At 33.4% G+C, this 22,486-nt stretch overlaps 1 protein-coding gene across 3 annotated transcripts; it reads right to left on the bottom strand.

Annotated features, from left to right (window-relative positions):
• Positions 1 to 4,195: 4,195 nt before the first annotated feature.
• On the bottom strand, positions 4,196 to 18,995 carry LOC112516582 (serine/threonine-protein kinase VPS15-like). Of its 3 annotated transcripts, XM_025123707.1 has the most exons (12): positions 18,522 to 18,995; positions 16,540 to 16,662; positions 16,365 to 16,410; positions 16,118 to 16,278; positions 14,607 to 14,686; positions 11,782 to 11,887; positions 10,115 to 10,291; positions 7,281 to 10,026; positions 6,871 to 6,923; positions 6,008 to 6,255; positions 5,827 to 5,926; positions 4,196 to 4,749 (listed from the first exon to the last, which is right to left on the bottom strand). In XM_025123707.1, the coding sequence occupies exons 1-12, from the start codon at positions 18,792 to 18,794 to the stop codon at positions 4,573 to 4,575; spliced, it is 4,290 nt and encodes a 1,429-aa protein (XP_024979475.1). In that variant the 5' UTR covers positions 18,795 to 18,995; the 3' UTR covers positions 4,196 to 4,572. The 3 variants fall into 3 exon arrangements, with proteins under 3 accessions (XP_024979475.1, XP_024979476.1, XP_024979474.1); XM_025123708.1 differs by having other exon boundaries at positions 6,871 to 10,026; positions 17,289 to 18,995; XM_025123706.1 differs by having other exon boundaries at positions 6,871 to 10,026.
• Positions 18,996 to 22,486: the final 3,491 nt, after the last annotated feature.

Here is a 22,486-nt window from a genome sequence, read left to right as displayed (position 1 = left end):
ATTATATTAATAAGCATTTACAACATTTAAGTGTTAGAATTTTAAGAATGGATTAGTTTTTAACGCACAATCTATATTATATTATAAAGTATTTAACGAAAACTTTAAAAAATCATTATTTTTTTATGTATGAAGTAGTGTTTATTGATGCATATTATTTAGAATTCAAAATTACAAGTAAATTGTGTATAAGTACAACTTATTAAAGTTTCATATTTTAATTTGTGTAACTAACTGTAGATAAACATTATGAAATATTGGATAAACATCTCATTTTAAATATAAAAAATCTAAAATATAATTAGGATAATCATTGAGTTCTAACAAAATACTTAATTATTATCTTTATAAAAATTATATTATTAAACCAAAAATTAAAAAAAATATAAAGAAATATAGAAAAAACACGAGAATTTTAAATAGTTAGTTTGGTACTAATATCAATATTTTTTATGATATTTTCATATGTATATTTTATTGAAAACTTAAAAACATTATCGTTTTCTCAAAACCACATAAAATCGTATTATAACATCGACTGATACAAAAAAAAATGAAAAAATTAAAATCAAGATGTATCTCGCTGCATTTTACGAATACCTTTCTAGTCTTCCATAAAAACCTCTTATATTAAAAATCATTTTTTTTAACTTTTAAATGACGTTTTATATTCATATAATTAGTTATTTAATTTATTTTATATCCTTAATTTTTTATTTCACACCCTTATATTAACACAATAATTGTACATGAAGTAAAATATATTAAAAAAATATGTTTTTTTTTTACAAATTATAACATTATAATCAGTTTAGTAATACCTTTAAAATGAGACTAATATTGAATATTTTTAGATTTAATCATATTATTAAATAGCATAAATTTGTAATGAATTATTCTTAAAACTTACATTTATATCTCTTACTTTTAGTTTTTCATTTTACATCCTTATCTATACTATATTATAAGGCATTTGACAAAAACTCTTAAAAACTATTTTTTATGCATGAATTACTGTTTATTGATGCATATTACTTAAAATTCAAGATTACAAGTAAATTGAGCATAAGTACAACTTATTAAAGCTCCATATTCGAATTTGTATAACTAACTGCGGATAAACATAATCAAATATAGGATAAACATCTTGTTTTAAAATATTAAAAAGCTAAAATATAATTAGGATAATTATCAAGTTCTAACAAAATAATTAATTATTATCTTTATAAAAAAATTATATTACTAAACCAGATATAAATTATTTCGTATTGAGCCTAAATTAAATTATTATTAAAAAATTACACAAAAAATAATAAATTTTAAATAGTTAATTTGATACTAACATCGATATATTTTTGTCAAATTTTTATGATATCTTTAAATTTATATTTTATTCAAAAATAAAAAAGATTATTGCATTTTCAAAATCACATAAAACCATATTATAACATCGACTGAGATAAAAAAAATAAAACAAAATATTAAAATCAAAATGTATCTCGCTGCATTGCGCAAGTATCATTCTAGTCATATTTAAATACATACCTATATATTAACTAAAATACATTAAAATTAATATTATTTTTTTTACAGATTATATCATTATGATATCTCATAAATACATCCAAAGTGAGCTTAATATTGAATATTTTTTATTTAATAATATTATAAAATAATATAACTTTTGTTTTTTTTTTTAAAACAATATTTAACTTTAAGTTCTTTCTTGACGTTTAAAATTACATTTAACTTAAAGTTTCATTTTTTTTTTAAATTTAATCGTATTTTAATTATAAATTTTAAAGTTCATAACGAGCATAAATTTCATACCCTTGATTTATAAAAAAGTTTAACATCAACACATTTCACGAATACCTAAACTAATTTATTAATAAAGGTGGTAAAATGTACAAATATACAATGTTTAAGATGTAAACAATACGAGTTTAGTAGCCATTTACCAAACGCTTATCCGGATAAGTGTTTATCAATTCACATTACCTTACTGAATGAATATGGAATGACCAATAATCTTATCCGGTAAGAGCAAAGGCAAGGGCCAAAAGTCTTACCGGGTAAGTGAAGGTGACAACTCTTACCACAGTTAGCACTTACCGAGTAAATTGTTGCATACGATACTGGTTTGGCAGACTAAAATCTTATCCGGTAAGTAAGTGACAGTATTGAATTTGTCGGTAAGCACTTACTCAGGTAAACATTTGGTAAAGAACCCCTAATCGGTCTATAATTGCTCTTGGAAATCCCAAAACTAGTGTGACCTAACTTTAAAATAGTGTTTGGTTCATAAAATGGAATATGTCAGAATTGGAATTTGTCAAACGAATTGGAACAAAATTTGCTCATGGTTGACCATACATTTGGCTAACAGAAATTGAAATGGAATATGTCAAAAGAATTTGAATCTTTCTATTTGGTTTGTTGAATATAACAGCAATAGTGGGGGTGGAGGTGGAGGTGGTAACGACGTCGATGGTGATGATGGTGGTGATAGTGATGTACTGCTAGACAAATGACCCTTTAAAACATCGTCTCTTTTTCCTTAAAAGCTAATTGAGTTGTAGTGGCAAGCACCTACTCATCTTCTCTAACCTTTAGTTCTTGATTACATTGCTAAAAAGGATGTTATATATACATATCTATTTATGTTAAATCAGATCAAATCATATACTGGAAAAATAAAAAAAAGGGTGTCTTGAAATTGATATATGTGAGGAGGATATTAATAAACAGGTAGAGATGACCAAATATAATCGGTTACACCAGAAAGATCAGGACTAGTTCGAAACTGGGCCCCATAGGGCCCGATTAGAACTACTTAAGGTGTTAAGAAACAGACGCTAAACAGTTAGGAGAACAATAATGTAACAAAACCAAAATGACCCGGAGGTGACGTTTAGTACACATATCTGACATTTACCTTGAAAAGTAAAGTGACTCTTTCCATAAATAACCTCCAACTTGTGAAAAGTATATGAAAGAGAAAAACATGTATATTAGAACTTGGAAAGGTAGAGTATTACTTCACGTCTCTGCTCCTAGAATTTCTTATCCAAGTTCATGTTAGCAAAGATTGAACATGCAGAAGTTCATGGTTTTTAAAATCGTTTGAGGCGTATGCTTCAAGGCGAGGCGGCCCAAAACAGCACCTAAGGCGACACCTCTTGGACCCTGAACAAGGCTTACGCCTTGGTTCAGTAAGCCAGTTTAGTGAGGCGTGAGGCAACGTCGAGGCGTACGCCTCAGAGGATCTGCAGTAGTAGTACTTCTCTTTATAATATTTTTTAATTTAAAAAAAAAAAGTCTAAGCCCAATGTGTATTTTTAAAACCAAAAAACTAGTACTTTCTCCCTTCAATCAAAAAGTACGGTTTAACCCTTCTTCATCCAAGCAACCAATTTTCCCACTCTTAGCCTATCTCATGGTTTTACTTTTTCCTCTAGCAAAAACCACTAACCAAAGCCTCTTAGTAATTTAATATTATATATATATATAGATAATATGTATATATATATATATATATGTATATATATATATAATATGTATATATAGGAGTAGGAACCTAATGAATATCTGTCACAACATTCAACATGAATATTTTATTATGACGTTCATCATGAATCCTCAAAAAAAGGGTGGTTCATGAGTTCCTAAATGAACTTGCCCATATATATACACACAAATATGTGTGTGTGTGTGTGTATATATATATATATGAGTAGTATATTTACATATGTTTGTGTGTATATATTTCCGCCTCGGGGATTTTGCTTCGAGTCCCGATTCCGCCTATTAAAACCTTGCAGAAGTTAGCTTTTCAGGCAATGGAAGAAACCAAAGATGACCATAAATGTGGAAAAGTCAACCTTAAGAAAATGAGAGTAGGGAGAGCAAACACTTACAAGTTACAAGGCTGCTGATGAAAAGACTCTGTGGAAGACCTTGGTAGAAAGCACCTGCTATGTTTTTATTCACCTTGAATTTATGGATGTCATACAACAATTTTTTCATAAGTTGTCTACAAAACAATATCTTACCTACAACATCAGATGTCACATCATTCCAATGTCACACTTCTAGGGTAAAATGACCATATTGCCCTTACATGGCCACTTAACGACTGGAATTTAACGACCGATAATGGGAGGCACCAAAACAAAATGCATACCACAAAGGGTTGATAAAAATGATGCCATCTTAGATACATATACATAGACTCAGGTTCAGCGGAAAATTACAAAAAATGGAAAACTGAGGAGCATCCTAATAACCATCATGTCTCCGGTATGCACATGTGCATAAAGAAATGATTATGACCAGACATTGCTCAAATTCTATTAAACATGAAAACCAGTGAAGAGGGACATAATTTCTTTATATACCAAACTAATTACACATTATACGAATAAAGCAGGGGAGTCATCATATGTGTTGCAAGCTATTATCGTGGCTAAAAACAGGGCGTGTAATCTTATTGTTGACCAAATAAAATGTACGGTTTTAAGGCATTACTATCGCTAAATATATACAACTAAGCTTTTTTCATCAGGTGATCTACTTCCAAACCTTGAGGGTGCCATCTCTACTGCTTGAGATCAATAGTCTCTGGTTCAATTTGACAGAAGCCAAAGAGAGAATGGAGTCACGGTGGCAACCACCAGAATCGGTGGCAGCAGCTGCAAGAACCGCCTTTCCAGTCAACCTAGTTGCCAAAGGCCGTCTTCTTGTCTCCTATAAGAAAGAAGTAAAACTCATCTCAGATTTATATAACACATCAGATAAGTAATTTCACTAATGAGCTTAATGAGACTCACAGCTTATTTGGTCAGCTATACATGACTGTTTGGTAGTGGCTTAATGATATAGAAAGCGGCTTATTCAGTAAACTTCTAGGGGGAGCTTTACTGAAAGCCAAGTTTTTTCCAAACCCGTCTCTCCCAATTAAAAAACACACTCCTTCCATCTATTAAGATAACTCTTCCAAACAAAAATCTTCCCAATCTATACAGATAGATTAATCCACACAGACAGCTTTATACATATAGGACTTAATGAAAAACCAACCAAACAGCCCCAAATGTTATGCCTAGTGGGATCGTAGGAATAGATAGTTGATACAAATGAAGAGTTGAATAATTTTGCAATCGGAGATATGTTTGATCAGAGGCGGACCCAGATTTTTTTAAGTGGTGACACAATTTGACTATAAAACACTATATAAAAGAAGATTTCACAATATTAGCATAGATCTGTTGGTTGGTTCCTTGTCCCTGCATTGAAGAGACCCATGTTCGAGTCCTATCTACATATATTTTAAAAAACACACGAGGTTTATATAAAAAACACCAAATTAAGCTAAAAATTGACAAATTTTGACACCGGTGGGACTCGAACCCGGGACTTATGTACAAAGGTGGGAACATTTACCATCTCCACCATTAAAGACCTGCACTAAAATTTCAGTTTCAAAAATTATTATGGTGGCACCCAATAAAAATAATACGCGGGCACCCTTCATAAACACAATTTTTCCCTTGTGACGGAACCATGAAGGGGTGGCCCATACCACCGTACCCTTCTGTGTAGGTCCACCCCTGTGTATGACTAAAGGGTCGTTTGGGGGAAGGATTTTAATCATGAGTAGGAATAATCTTTATCTTCAAATCTTATGAGTTTGTAACTTCATTTCAAGAATTATGTATATATCTTATATAACTACAACTTAAAAATACTCATTTAATTGTGACTTCAGTTTAATCATAAAGCGATACAGAAGATTTTGTTTCATAAAGATCCATCATTTCTAACCTGCACGATTTGCACCCCGAAGCTAGATTTTGTTTCATAAAGATCATCATTTCCAACTCCCTTCATGGATGGACCACAAATGCAATAACTTTTCTCTGGGCTGTAGTATTAAAGAAGTTGAGATCAGTCATAACTCATAACTCGAGTATTGACGAGATAAACACAAGTAAAAGAGACAAACCTGTAGTGATCCCATCGTCGTATTTTAAGGTCACTTCCGCCTGTTAGCAAATCGCCTCCGGGTAGTGGGAGCAATGAGCGTATTCCAGGCGACCGAGGAGGAGGTTCATTCAGCTCATCTACTCTGTACTTGAAATTTGCACTCCTGCGTGCATCTCCTTTAGAATTTGTTTTGCTAGGTGGTCTAGCCAAAGCCCGAGGAAGCTCGGAAATCTCAGCATCACTGTCACTGTTTGCCAGCCTCAGTACCTATAAGAGAGAGAAAAAAGCAGCAGTATGTTAAGTGGGTTGGAAAAATTGTAAAAGATGTTTAAAAAGATAAAAGAAAAATGCTTAAAAGCATAAGCAAACTGTTTTCTCCAATCTTCAATTTTCTACGTAAATCTATTGTTTAATTGAACCATGGTCGATCACCCACAAAAATACAAATACACTTGAGAACTGCCATACAATATTTGCCACTTTACAAAGAATTCTTCACCTAAGATAGCTTTTCATAAACCACTCTATGGGGCTGTTTGGTTGGTTTTCCATTAAGTCATGTATGGATAAAGTTGTCTGTGTGATTTGTCTGTATAAACTGCAAAAGTTTTTGTTTGGGAGGGTTTTCTCATAGATGGAAGGAACATGTTCTTTAATTGGGAGGAACAGGTTTGAAAAAAGAATTTGGCTTTCTGCATATAGCTCCCAAAGAAGCTTACTGAATAAGCCACTTTCTATATCATTAAGCTACTACCAAACAGTTGTGTAATAACTGACCCAATAAGCTAGTCTCATTAAGCTGCTAACAAACAGGCCCTATGTCTCTATCCCCCGGTGGGAAATAACAAGTTATTTAAGAAAAACTAAAAATTAACGTCATACCTGGTGACAACTCCCATTTTCTGCATTCCAAAGAGAAACTTCATTACAACCTGCTGCAGCATATACAAGCGGCCTCACTGTTATAGATAATGATGTACTTTGAGGAGGAACAAAAAGACACATTTTCTCTATAGGGCATGCACCCGAATATTGCCATGAGTAGACGGGTATACCAAATCTCAGATCCCATAAAGTAAGCACGCCCCTAGAAGACCCAGAAACAAACCAATTTCCACAAGGACTTGCCACAAGAGCAGATATATAACCCTCTTCAGGAATTACTTTTGTATTCCATGAGTTGGAATTTTCTCTCATATCTGAGAGATGGATCCCGCAATTTTGGGTGCTATACAGAATCATTTTACCATCATCGCCATCTTTAGAGTAGTTTAAGAGGGTGAGAATTGCACCTTCTCCGATGTTACTCTTTTTAACGTCAGCAATTCCAGAATACTTTTCTACAACATTGCCGAGTCCTCTGGAGACATAATCAACCGAGAACGTATGGATCGTGCCATCGGAAGCTCCGGCAACTACATGGGCAGAGCCATGGAGCATTGTAGTACATAGTGCTCGGCTACCCTCTAGAGAATAAGTTAGCCTCGATCTAAAAGTAATATCTTTCTCCAACTTTCTTGAATCCCACACCTTAACAGTAGAATCGTCAGATGCAGTAACGAAAAAGCTTTGGTCTGTTGAAATGGCAATGTCATTGACGGCAGAACGGTGTTCCTGGAGGTGTGCAACTAAAACACCACGAGGCCTCCAACCTGAATCTGGAGTTGTTGGTGTTCGAGAAAAAGATGGCAATCCTGCTACCTCGGTAGGAGGGGAGCTATCAGCCCCTCCAATAGAACTTCCTTTTGAAGAATTAGAAACTCCCATGTCATTAAACTTGTTGCTGAGATAGGCTGTTTTATCCGATTCCCTGTCTTCCAACTCGTGAACCACTCGGTGAAGTTGTGGAGAACTATTACCGATGCTAATTGAGCTAGAAACAAGCCCAGGTGAAGGAACTGAACTAGACAACGTAAATGACTTGTTAACTGGATCCATCCACGGCATGGATAATGAAGCAGAACCTAAAGGATCTATGGGTAATGAAGAGTTAGATGCAGTTGAAGCATTTCCAGTTGCTCGTTTATCGTATTTAAAATAGTACAATGGTATGCCTTCTGATGATTTATCACCAATCAAACTGTTGACAACGCTTAGTTGAGGGGACATAAAGCCAGAGAACTTCATTTTATCTGAAAACAGGGGATCGTGGATGTCAACTGTACCAGAAGCATTACGAGCGAAACTACTCGCTGATCTCAACTTAGCCTCGGTGTCATTTTCAATAAGCCCAAATGGCTGAATGCTACTTACAGGTGGATGACCAAGAAGATCATGTTGCCTATCAGACCACATCTTCATTGGATCCAACTCTCCAACTCCTTTCTGGTACATGTCTACATTTTCCGGTTGCTTAGATTGTGCAGATGAGTTGTACCATATCTTCCTTTGCCTTTCTAACATATCCGAACTCTTGCTCTTTTCCAAGATTTGGTAAAACGTCTGTCTGCGCACGGGGGGTTTTAGACATGAAAAAAGAGCTCGTTCAGACGCTAAAGAAGCTGGCATTCGACGAAGAAAAGGGCGAATAAGTGGAACGAGGAAAACATGGGAATCTACAGCACCTAAGCTCTCACTACTTGCTGTAATGAAGGTTACCACTGACCTCCTTACCCACTGGCTTGGATAACATAACAACGGGAAGGAATGCTCGATCATCTCAAGAAGTATTCTCTTGCGAAGAAAACCACTTCTGCACAGAATGGCTAAGCAATCCAATGCATTGACTATAACAGCCTCTGTTGAATCTCCTAATGCCTGTTCAAGATAAGGTAGAAGATATTCCTCTACACTTTGATGGCCAACAAAGAAGCAAACGTAAATTATCTGCCCAAAGAACACCGATCTTAGAAGCTCATCCCGGTCATTAAGAAATGCCGGGAGGATGGGCAACAAAAAGTCATTGCTTTGCCTCTGACCAAAAAACCAACAAAGATTGCCGACATCCTGCAAGAGAGCTCTCCTGATGTTTGGAGTTTGCTTCGGACCCATTACAAGTTCTTGTATAACCTCAGCAATGGATTTCCTCAACTGCGCAAGCTGTGCATCGTTTTTCTGACTCTGCAAGCGTCCGGGTATTTCATGGGATGATGCTCCTGACTTCTGAGTGGAACTTAAATCATTCAGAACTCCTGCCTCTGTTAAGCTTATTGAGTGGATCAAAAATCCGTAAGCAGTTAGTGCAAGCTTCGATATGTTGCCCGCATAACAGATCCGCACACTTTCTTCCGGATCATCAGGAAGCATGGAAAGCATTGGAAGAATATACTCTGGGAAGATTTTAGCATCACTGGGAGGAAAATCTCGGACCAAAGGCAGAATGTCACATAAAGTCTCCAAGGCAGCTGAACGAACAATCGCAGCTGAATCAGAAAGCATAGCGATTACGTATGGAAGGACACGCTGCAACCGATCTTCATCGTCTATATATAATGAACAAGATCTCAAGAGAAGCACCGCACTCCTCCTTAGTTGTGGCATTTTGACGTTGCGTATACAAGAACAGAGAAGTGAGGCAATCAAAACCATCCCTTCACAGCTCATGCTATCCTGGGGTAATGGTAGGAACGGCATTCCGAACGTATCTGACTGATTGTCATAGTCAGATAGCAACGAGTTCAAATCACTCATCGTGATCTCTTTCAGAAAGGGATGATGATTCCTTTTAAATACATTGGAGATAGTTTGAAGTAGTTTTCCAGGAGATTGAACGGCCGACTGTTTTTGAGAATTTGTAGAAGAGATAGCATCCTCCATTTTTGGCTTTACATTAGCATAACGGGTATTTTCTTTACCATCAATAAGTAGAGTACCAATATCACCCCGAAGTTCAAAATGATCAAAACTCAATCTTTTCTTTTCTTTCTCCGTCTGTGAGTGGCCTTTCATCGATACCAAATTTTGTCTGTCCACTGCATGTGATGTTCGACGATTGGTAACATTTGTTCCAAAGTGTAGTCCATGCACAGTCTCCTCACCAGCTCTATTTCCTAACATCTGTTTAAGTATCTCTGGGAAGGAAAGCTGGCACAGTGCAACCTGCATCAAAGTTAATGATAGCCAAGCATGTTAGATAAATAAAAAGAATGTTTAGTGACTAGAAAACAGAAACTCTGGAAAATCTTACCCGAGAATCAGAATTATTTCGATTCAAATTGGAATATAAATTGTGCAGGAATGGTGAGAAGTAGCATGGAAACACAACGCCTGCATAGCTCTGCAGGTAGCTCTCAGCAGAACAGCGTAAATCAGGATCAAGCTGAATCATATGAAGAATCATCTTGCGTATACCGGAATCTGGAATCTGCACCAGACCGTATAACAAATTATACGCATGAACCAACTTTTTTGCAAGATTAAATACAGGCCCGCAAAAATTTGGTCCACATAATATGAGTTCATGTCTAAACAATTTTCATGACTCTAAATTAACCTCCATCATCTCCTAAACTTTTCATGATATTCTCACGGATGACAAAATGCTTGGATTTTTATCCAGTGCTGCAGCAATCTTGAAACAAGATGCATCTTAAGATTAGCAGGATCAAAAGCAAGAGAAAAGACCAAATAGAGAAGTGGAGAACTATATGGGATAATTCAAACATTCCTTGTTCCAAATTGTGGAGTAGAAACTTCTATGGGCTATAGAGCTAGTACAAACATTAACACGTGCTCTTTCATTATCTGGTTTGCTGCTTTAAAAAAATTGATTTACAAACAAAAAGATTTTATAGATTAGGTATTGAGACAGAATGGCACAGGGGAAGATAAGGCTTGCATCACATGTAGGAGCAAATGAAACTGAGGATCACCTAGCTTTTAGCTTCGGTCAGAAAATTTAGATGGAAGCATTGTAACATCCCACGCCAACTGTAACAAATATTGTCTACTTTGTCCACACACCTGGACTCACGATTTTTAAATGCGTCTGATAGAGGAGATATCAAGTCCCCTTATAAGGAAACCTTCGTTCCCTTCCCCAACCAATGTGGGATGTTACAGATGGTAGAGCCGCGAACCGGACTGGTGTGCCAGGGAGGATGTTGGGATCCCAAGGGGGTGGATTGTAAGATCCCACATGGGTTGGGGAGGGGAACAAAGGTTGCCTTACAAGGGACTAGATACCTCCTCTATCAAACGCGCTTTGAAACAGTGAGTCCAGGTGTCTGGACAAAGCGGACAATATTTGGTAAGGTTGGCTTGGGATGTTACAGAATTGTAAGATCCCACATTGGTTGAGGAGGGAAACTAAGGTTGCCTTATAAGGGACTGGATATCTCCTCTATTAGACGCGTTTTAAAACCGTGAGTCTAGGTGTGTGGATAAAGCGGACACTATTTGGTACGAAGCATAATAAGGCTCCTCCTATTAGTGACAATCAGGGGATGGGCTACGCAGCTAAGGTAAAAAAAATAAAATTGATGCTACCTTTAAGACTTCCATGTGATCTCAAAGAGATGCAAGACACTATCCAAAAAGAGCTTAAGTAAGTTGTTGTATTAGGGCTATGTAATCCATAGATTTATAAATTATGCTCATGACGAAAGAACAAAAGCTCAATACGACCCCACCAACTTTAGCATGGTAAATTGAGAGATATCTTCATAGCATCTAAGACGATGGGAGATACTTCTCATGAATCTTGTGGCCTTTTGATAATACATTTGGTATGCAATGATAAAATAACAATGACGAGGTGCACAATGAGTCATATATAACATTAAAATAAAACTTGGGTTATAAAGAGGAGAGGGAAACATGAGACCCAACAAAGGAAAGTCGTGATAAGTGTACCTTCTCCAAATGCTGGGTTGGATCAAATTGCCCCCTCCGATAGGCAAGTAGTTGAGATAATTCAAAGAGGGGCTGACCCTCAAGGAAAAGTTCTGCAATGACACACCTGGAGAAACAAGCAGATAAGTGCAATATAGAGAGGGGTGGGGTGGGGGGGGGGGGGGGGGACTTCCCTTAACCAATAATATTCAAGAAGTACGAAAAAGATGGTAGACAAGATGGAATATAGATTGCAAAAAGAACATGTGATAGCGCAACCATTGGTTTGAATAACTATATACATGATGAAAGTGCGCCATCATAGAGGATGATTTGAATAACTAAAAACATGAAGGTGTGCCATCGGAGTAACCGAGCCTATCTAGGTTTGCTCATCCTCTCAACCTTCCTTTATAATTCTGCTTTCATTTTTCAGCATCAACTACTTTGTGGCATTACATGCTCAACAAAAATAATTAGCATAAAGCCGAGTTCAACCCAACTTTAGCTACACGTTTTCTTAAGTATATAATATTTAGTTACACATATTATCATTAGTTGTATCCAACTTCAGTAGGACTCCTGCAATAAATGCCACAACTTTTTCAAGGGGATGGAATTTATCAATGTTGCGTCTTCGATGCTAGTTTAGCATGAGTGTTGTGAAGACAACCATAATGAATTGAATTTCAAAAGTAGGTCTTCACATATGCATAAGAAGCTTGTGAAAACAATTACAAAAAAGAATTATAATGATAACAATAAGAAAGAGAAGGAAAGACAAAATGGCCCCCACAATTTCTAGATTCTACTCCAACATACAGCCTTCCCCAACAAATGCAGAGGATGGTTTCACTCCCACAATGGCGGATGGCATATATGGCTACAGGGGGGCATGGCCCCTGTGCTTTTGATTATGCTTAGTAGGGATGAGTCAATAAGTTGGTAATATTTCATTTGAAATTTTACATGGCCCCTCTCTCACATAATCACTCACCAAGAGGGCAAGGCACCAAGTTCAATAAAAGACTTCACTTAGTATTTTAATTATATTTTTAGTTGGCTTTACATTATTTGGGATTATTTAGGGCTAAGTATTATTTGTTTTTTTTTTATTTAAGGCTAAATGTTTACGGTGAATTCCGTAATTAGGGATTTACATTTTTATTATTTGTTTGTGATCAGGCTAAATATTTTAGGGCTTACTTAGAATTTAGTTGTTGATATTGTTTCTTATTTGTTATTGTTGTTTGATAATAGACATGCAATATATAAATTAATAATGGTATGAGTTATGCATATCCACTATAACAACTTAAAATAGAAGTTATATGTTTTTATTGTGAAACAATTATATAACAAGATTTATAGTTATAAAATACTAAGTTTATATATAAATATTGACGATAAATATAATCATTACATAATATATTGAAACGAAATTCTTATAATATAACGATTAAATAGAGTGATTATAATTGTGAAGTTAATAGAATATTATTAAAGGACAAGAATTGCAGTAATTTATCAATTAAATTAAACATATGTTAATTTGTCGTTCAATTAAAAGGATGCAATTATTTTCTATAAACGAGCTATCTTTTGTATAAAAGATCTGATCTAAAAATATCAAAACAATATACTTACTTGTTAAACTGAACATCAAGAAATTTTCATATTTTATGAGAATTATATATGTAAAATCTACGTTCTAAGGAAACTATAACCAAGTAGATTTGAAAATAGAAAAATGTATCATTTTAGATGACATCGGATTGACGATGACACCAGATTATAGATAAAGCTGACACGGCCTTAAATATGTGATTAATTTTATAATAGGACTTATCTATATTAACTATTAACTATTCTCTTCCACCCCCTAGAATACAAGGCCCGTGTTCCGCCCCTGCACTCCCAGATACAATCATAGCTAGGTTACACAGCAGCTCCATGGCTTAGCAAAATTGAAACTAATTTCATAAAAACAACGGAAAGGAATTAATAATAATGACACCGTTCAAGCATGTGCAACTACTGATATTGAAACAAGAATGTGTAAAAGAGAACAGCCAGATGAATTTGACTGTAACTTTATAGTTTCTTTGGCAGCAAGGCTAAGTCAAGAAACTTGACATAGACATAATTTTTTGTATTTGTCAATACATTTTAAAATCTAAAATTTATGCAAAAGCAAATTAATAAGATATATTCATTTCTTAGACCAATTAGCCAAATTACCTAATGCGAGGAAGGCAGGTGTAAGAGCAACAAGCACATAACTATACAACACGGTTATCAGTTGGGTGACTTGGCTGTTTCATTCATTTATGCTTTAAGCCTTTAACTTCTATCTTCTTTCTTATTAGTGAAGTCCTTGAAGGGTTTCTACAAGAGGGTCCAACCTGGTGCTTAGTGTGAAACCCCAAAAGATCATTGAGCCACCCCCTATATTTCTTGCTGGTTTCGTTACTCGTGATGACAGATGCATAACTAGATTGCCAATTACAATACATTTATTTGTACTATTATCTATGGAAGTGAGAATGCAAACCAGTGTGTGGCATCAAAAAGATAAAAAACAAGGGTGGTGCCTGATTGGTTTGAGCTTGGCTCCAAAGGTTAAAAGTACCAGAAGGTCTCAGGTTCAAATACAATGAGGAATAAAAATCCCCTTGTGGCCACGGAGGTTCAAATGCGGTGACTCCGGGCTATCTGCAAAGCAGGTGGTCGCCCTGGGATTAGTCGGCTCGCATAGCGGGTTGGATATCCAGGTTAATCAAAAAAAAAAACCAATGTGTGGCATCAAAAAGATAAAAAGCTGAATTAAATAGCAAAAGCCTTACCCAACAGCAAAGATGTCCATTGATGGCCTTAAAGGTGCATCATGTGCAATTTGAATCTCACCTCCATGCTCATAAAACCTCTGAAAATCAATCACATGATCAGTAAAACCTATCTATAATTATATCTGTTGAGAAAGCAAAGAAGTACAAATTTGAGGAGAAGTAGAGAGTGAGAAGATAAGAAGCAGAATGAGTGAATGCAAAAAGGTTTTCACAAGCTTCCACCAGAACTGCTGCAAAGCTATCAGGGAAAGAGTGGCGTTAAGCTTTAACTTAGCTCAGAGTAGTTGTGTAAATGGTTAAGATTTAAGCTTGCAAAACATAGGTCAAAGAAGCAGACAAGCAGTTATTCCATCCTCCAATTAAAACATAGGAAAACCCTGTATAACAATAAAGATGCTCTCACGGCCATATAGAGGACAAAGTAGTAAAGCCCTACTTGATGAAAACTGATTACTAACAATATGCACAAGTAGTTGAATATGTACACTTCTAGAATTAAAAGTCAATTGCCAATTAGCATGGCTTGGGTCTAACAAGAAGGGTCTAATTTATCAATAAAAAGAAGAAAGAAACAAATTTTGTCCATCTTTCTGAGGCAGCGAAGTCCCCAAAATAGTAAATATATTGATATTTTACAATTTTGTACACTTGACTATCTTCCATCTGGCATGGTTCATAGAGCTTATTAGGTTTTTGTATTTCCTTCTTTTCAACATTGCCACAGAAAGCATCTAACATCTTTGACCAGAAAGGCCAACACACCCGAAACTGTTAACTTCTCGTTTTCGAGATAGAGTTGTAGACTCTGTTTTTTTCTTCTTCCGATTGTCACCACGAGCACTATCTTACACCCAACTACCAAGCATTAAATCAAAATCATACTACTCTACCATGCATACAGCATACTTGGACCCCTCCAATCATCCACAACCCCAGCCAACAACGCAGCATCACCTTCATTGCTAGCAGAATCTAGCAAACACCACCAGCACAATAGCTTCTCTATCACACAACTGCCATCAATTCACAGTTTATGATGGACTGGAAAAGTGAAAACAAATAAACTAAAAGCCCTCCAACACAAGTTCTCATGAAGAAAACTCTTGTTTCCTTTTTTCTTGTTTAAAGATAAAGGATGCACTATAAAAAGTCTAAATGGTCCTTTAGCCATATGCAATTGCAACTTAGCTACTATACGTCTATACCAACAAAGAACATATTATTCCCGGGGGAAACGTATAAACATATTATACACACACACCAATGGACAAAATCTACTATAACTATTAACAACCCTATTTGGAGAGTATGAACAGCGCCACATATGCACCCATGTAGATCAGCTTCCGAGTTATACCCGGTTATGAAGCCAAAAAGTGCTTTTAGATATTATTTAGTAGTTCCATTCCAAATTATAAGAGCACTTAACTTAGTAATTAAGAACAAAAATGCACTTATAAATTGGAACGCAAGATGTATTAGAACACATTTTAGTAAGGACCACTCACCTCCGGTGCAAGATAGCAGCGTCTTCTTCCTCCAGTATCAAAGAAAAAGGAGAAATCGGATGGATCGTCGTGCGGAATATAGGTTGGTTTAAACGATGCAAAGTCAGCAAGGTAAAGCCAGTTCCAAGAAGTCACCAGCACATTCTCACATTTGATATCCCCTGCAGTATTCATATTATGCAGCTGACAACAGAAACCATACATGATAAAGACTACATAAACGACTTCCTCAAATCAATAAGCTCACCATGACAAACTCCATTAGCATGACTCTGTTGTACTGCATAAAGCAACTACACAACAACACATAAGGATTGCTCTTTAGAAAAAATTAATTTGGATATGATACAAAAACTGAAACATGTACCACTATAGTACCAATGAATTATCAATATGACTAACTTAAGAAACAAGGTGTCAACCTGAAACGCCAACCATTTCTTCTCAACAAGGCTGAGGAAAGGCCGTGTACTCAATCGGTCATGAAGATTATTGAAGAAGTACTGCCTCAACAAATAAGCAGCTTTATCTGTTTCGAGCCAAAACTGCAACACATTCCATTTATTAAAAAATAAGTAAAATAAATTTTGTTGAAATGAGAAGTCATAGAAATCCTTTGTGCCTTTTTGACTGCAAAATCAGAGGCACCTAAAAGGGGTGAAGAAATATACTCCTCTTGATATTTTTAGGACATAACGAAGAACAAGTTAGCTTCAATAATGGCCTAGTGTGATTAAATAATTTCCTGTGTGCATGCAGAAATACAAGTAGCATGTTCCCTCATCCTGAAAGTTCAAAACTTTCAACATCAACATTCTCGGGTACTTTTACACTAGAAAAAAGGAAGTTGAGAAAGATCCCACTCTGAGTAGGCAGATATATTTGAAACAAATGCGGGAAGAAATTTGTAAATCCAAAATGGGGTTGCTTCGAACATAATTTCATTGTTTCATGCATAATACCAAGTAGAATCCATATACACATTTATATTATTCAAATATCCTTACTTTTCATCTGATCCACATATACGCATGATTTATGGTTTTGCTAGTTAGTTCTCACCTTTGCACATAATGAGAAGTTGCCATTCACGAGAGGTCAATCTAATGCTACTATCTTAACACAGTCTAAAGATTTCTTGAAGATATGACCAAATTAAGGAGTTACCTACACTGAGTTAAGGAACATTCTACGTCAATTGTCCAACCTTAATATTGTTAAGCATTCTTCAACTTCCGACGGATAAAAGCATTTCCTCAGTCTTTTATGTCCTTGGGAACCACAGCAAAAGATAGCATTCTGAGTAGAAAAGCCAGATTGCTTTGGAGATACGCCTAATGATAGAGTTGCCTAGACTATACCATAAGACATTCTACACCAACTTTCTGATGATACTATACACATTCTTATAATTACCAATTATGAAAATATGACCATTCTAAATCTGTCTTTTCCGTCACCTGGCACCTTTGGGCCGCGACAATATCGTAGCATTTTGAATTCTAATTACACCAAATTAGTCCAGATAATGGAGTCACCTGGATCATAGAGAATAAACTTCTCATAACTTATGATACTTTAAGCACACCTCAATTTATCAATCATGATACTATTGAGTGCTCTTCAACCCATAAATCAATTGTGACACTATGAATCTTCTGCATCATAACATAGCATTTATTTATTTAAAACTCCTCGGAAATCTAGCCGGAATGTATAAATACCTAAAACATACTACAATTATGCATCCACTTTCCAATTATGAAATTATAGGAATTCTAAACCAATTCCCCAGTGATAAAAGAATCCATTATTGAAAATGGATTCACACTTTCGAACTGTTTTTCTCTATTGTAGACATAACAACCATTCCCTCTGTTCTTAAAAGAAGGTGCTTTCTTTTTAATTTTGAGCCCAACCTAGTGCTTTTAAACGCAAACCCAAAGTGATTTGTTGCAACATCGATACCATTAGTTGCCTGCATGCTAGAGTTCTATGTATTTATCATTTTTCCCTCTAAAAGTTCAAAATCAGTTTGTCATTAGAAAAGCCAAGGCTCATTAGCTTTTGCCATTCATCAATTTCATTCTGTGGGTCGATATATATGATGCATATGCATTGTTGTAATCGATTACAGGAAATTGACCCACAAAGTAGAAAATAGAATAACAAGTATAAACTAATGGAACCAAACTCTTCACACCCTGATTCAAAGTATTGTCTCCATCTTGGAATGGAGGGAGTATGATAAAGTAAGCAGTGATCAGCTTGGCAGCATTGATGATGGCAACATGAACAATCTACACTCAACTTTTAATAAATGAAATAAATTTGATAATTTAATTTCTACCTACTTTCATTGGGTTATTTACTGATATGGCACAAAGTATATAATTTAGCAAACCTGGAAAGGCCAAACGTGAGGGTTTTCAATACGGCCAAATATCTCCCGAATCTGCGATAATCTTCTCTCATGATCCCGAAGATCAACGGAGTCACCACGCTTGAAATAGACCTTGACTAGAATCAATCCTTCGTCGTGCTTGCACTGTATCGACTTCAAGAACCGGCCTCTTCCCAACACTTCCTTGAGCACCAAATTGTACGACGAGGGTAAGTCGTGGAGGTAATACTCCGACGCCGAAGCTTGCGTCGTTCTTGCGATCTTATTACCCATGGCTAAACAAATTCAATGCGTAGTTGTACTGCTAGGGCTTCAGCGTCAGCAGATTTCTGAACTTTTCTTGTGAGTTTGATTGAATCATGCATGTTTTGTGGTTCTTCTTAGGGTTTTGATTGGTTTCTCCGATCGATCGGAAGTCACAGCCGATCAATAGGGAAGGAAGGATTTGGGTTTTTACGTATAAACGGGGATAGCGTAGCCGTTAGTCTTACCATTGTGATATGAACATAATTGTTTATTGAGTAAATTACGGATTTGGTCCCTATGGTTTAGTAATTATTACGTAATCAGTCCTTAAACTTTGATTATTATAGGAAAAACCCCTGAGAGGTTTGGTTTGATGAATGACTTTAACGGATTTGGATTTCATGAAAGAATTTAAAATTGGAGGAACTTGGATTTGTAAATATTTGGAATATTTGGTGTATTTGAATTGTAGAATTTGGAATGGATCTGAATTCCAATTTTATAAAAACAAATTATAAACAACTAGAAGAGTACTCGCGCAATACAGCGAGACACATATCGATTTTAATATTCAATTTTACTCTCTGTCTTATGTGTTTTTAAAAAAAATGGTTTTATTTTTGAATAAAATACAAATTTGAAGATATCATATAAATTTAAAAATATATATATCAATTTAATATCAAATCAACTATTTAAAAGTTCTCATTTTTATGTAATTTTTTAATTTATTTTTTGATTATAATTTAATTTAAGTTTAATATGAAATAATTTATTTTTGGTTTAATAATATAATATTTTATAAAGATAATAATTAAGTATTATGTTAGAACTTAATGATTATCCTAATTGTATTTTATATTTTTTATATTTAAAATGAGATGTTTATCATGTATTTGATTATGTTTAATAAGTTGTACTTACACACAATCTATTTGTAATCTTGAGTTTTAAGTAATCTATACTATATTATAAAGCATTTGACAAAAACTCTTATTAACAACTTTTTATGCGTAAAGTACTGTTTTTAATGCATATTACTTAAAACTCAAGATTACAAGTAGATTGTGCGTAAGTACAACTTATTAAAGCTCCATATCTGAATTCGTGTAACTAACTGTAGATAAACATAATCAAATACAGGATAAACATCTCATTTTAAATATAAAAATCTTAAAGATAATTAGGATAATCATTAATTACTTACAGAATACTTAATTATTATCTTTATAAAATGTTATATTATTAAACCAAAAATAAATTATTTCATTATTAAACTTAAATTAAATTGTAATAAAAAATAAATTAAAGAAATTACATAAAAATGATAACTTTTAAATAGTTGATTTGATATTAACATTTATATGTTTTTTTCCAAATTTTTATGATATCTTCAAATTTATATTTTATTCAAAAATAAAATCATTATTGTTTTTTTAAAAATACATAAAATCGTATTATAACATCGACAGAGACAATTAATAAAATAGAACATTAAAATCGAGATGTGTATCGCTGCATTGCGCGAGTACTCTTCCATATGTATTAATAAACAATATTTTATACATAAAAAGTGGTTTTTAAGAGTTTTGTCAAGTGTTTTATAATATAGTATAGATTAATAAAAATAATTAAATTACTTTTTGAGTAAATTACGTTTTTCGTCCCTGTGGTTTGTTAAAAATTGTGTATTTCATCCCTATGATATATAATTCATTTCTATTTTCGCCTTCGAGGCCAAAACATTACTTTTAAGTATGAAAGATTAAAATAGAAATAATTTATAACCATAGGGATGATAAAAGCAATAAATTTTAAATCATAATAATGAAAAAATTATAAATTATAAATTATAGGGATAAATATTATAATTACAAAACTATAAGGACAAAAATAAAAATTATCAATAAACCACAAGGACTAAAACTGTAATTTCCTCTTACCTTTTTATTAATTAATTATTATAAAATAAATGTTATCAACATATTTTTAATATTATTATATATAAATCCTATGAAATATCATAAAATACAACCATTCCCATGGAATTTCTAAATCCCATGTTTATGGGACTTCATTTTCAAATCCAAACAATCATTCAAACCAACCATGGGATTGGAATTGTAATTGAATTTAAGATCCCTCGAAATCCTATCAAATCCTACAAACCAAAAAGGACCTTAAATTTTACTAGAAGGGTATTCGTGCAATGCAGCGAGATGCATCTCGATTTTAATGTTTCATTTTATTCTATCTCCGTCGATGTTATAATACGATTTTATATGGTACTGAAAAAACAATATTGTTTTTATTTTTTTGAATAAAATATAAATTTGAAGATATCATAAAATTTTGAAAAAAAAATGTATCGATTTTAGAATCAAATTAAATATTTAAAAGTTCTTATTTTTTGTATAATTTCTTTAATTCTATTTTTTATTGTAATTTAATTTAGATTTAATAATAAAGTCATTTATTTTTTATTTAATAATATAATTCTTGTATAGAGATAATATTTAGTATTTTGTTATAATTCAATTATTATCCTAAATATATTTTAGATTTTTTATATTTAAAATGAGATACATATTCAATATTTGATCATGTTTATCTACAGTTATTTACACGAATTCAAACATGGATCTTTCATAAATTGTACATACGAATAATTTACTTGTAATCTTGAATTTTAAGTAATATACATCAATAAACAGTACTTAATGCATAAACTAGTTTTTAATAGTTTTTATCAAATGATCAATTATATAGTATAGATTAGATTTAATAATATAACATTTTATAAAGATAATAATTAAGTATTCTATTAGAACTCAATAATTATCCTAATTATATTTTAAATTTTTATATTTAAAATTAGATGTTTATCCTGTATTTGATTATGTTTATCTGCAGTTAGTTACACGAATTCATATATGAAGCTTTAATAAGTTGTAATTACTCACAATCTACTTTTAATCTTGAGTTTTAAATAATATGCATAAAAAGTGTTTGTAAGAGTTTTTGTCAAATGCTTTATAATATAGTATAGATTAGATTTAATAATGAAGTCGTTTATTTTTGTTTTAATAATATAATTCTTATATAGAGATAATATTTAGTATTTTGTTATAATTCAATGATTATCCTAAATATATTTTAGATTTTTTATAATTAAAATGAGATATTTATTCAGTATTTGATTATATTTATCTGCAGTTAGTTACACGGATTTGATAATGGGGCTTTAATAAGTTGTACATATGGACAATTTACTTGTAATCTTGAATTTTAAGTAATATGCATCAATAAATAGTATTTAATGTATAAAAATAGTTTGTAAGAATTTTTGTTAAATGTTTTATAATATAGTACAGATTAGATTTAATAATGAAGTCATTTTTTTTTAATAATATAATTCTTATATAGAGATAATATTTAGTATTTTGTTAGAATTCAATGATTATCCTAAATATATTTTAGATTTTTTATATTTTAAATGAGATACATATCCAGTATTTGATTATGTTTATCTGCAGTTAGTTACACGAATTCAAACATGAAGCTTTAATAAGTTGTACATACGTGTAATATTGAAATTTTAGTAATATACATCATTAAACAGTATTTAATGCATAAAAAATAGTTTTAAATTTTTTTTGTCAAATGCTTTATAATATAACTAGAAGCGTACTCGCACAATGCAGCGAGATACATCATGA

The sequence above is a fragment of the Cynara cardunculus genome, assembly GCF_001531365.2.
Source record: "Cynara cardunculus var. scolymus isolate 2C chromosome LG 8, CcrdV1, whole genome shotgun sequence".
Taxonomy (NCBI): domain Eukaryota; kingdom Viridiplantae; phylum Streptophyta; class Magnoliopsida; order Asterales; family Asteraceae; genus Cynara; species Cynara cardunculus.
This window is presented reverse-complemented; position numbering and strand designations above follow the sequence as displayed.

Coding starts and splice junctions, on each gene's coding strand:
- LOC112516582 (XM_025123706.1), bottom strand. CDS start 18,794: ATGGGTAATAAGATCGCAAGAACGACGCAAGCTTCGGCGTCGGAGTAT. Junction 16,411..16,539: donor AGAAATGGTTGGCGTTTCAG/GTTGACACCTTG, acceptor GTTGTTGTGTAG/TTGCTTTATGCAGTACAACA. Junction 10,027..10,114: donor GAAATAATTCTGATTCTCGG/GTAAGATTTTCC, acceptor ACTTTGATGCAG/GTTGCACTGTGCCAGCTTTC.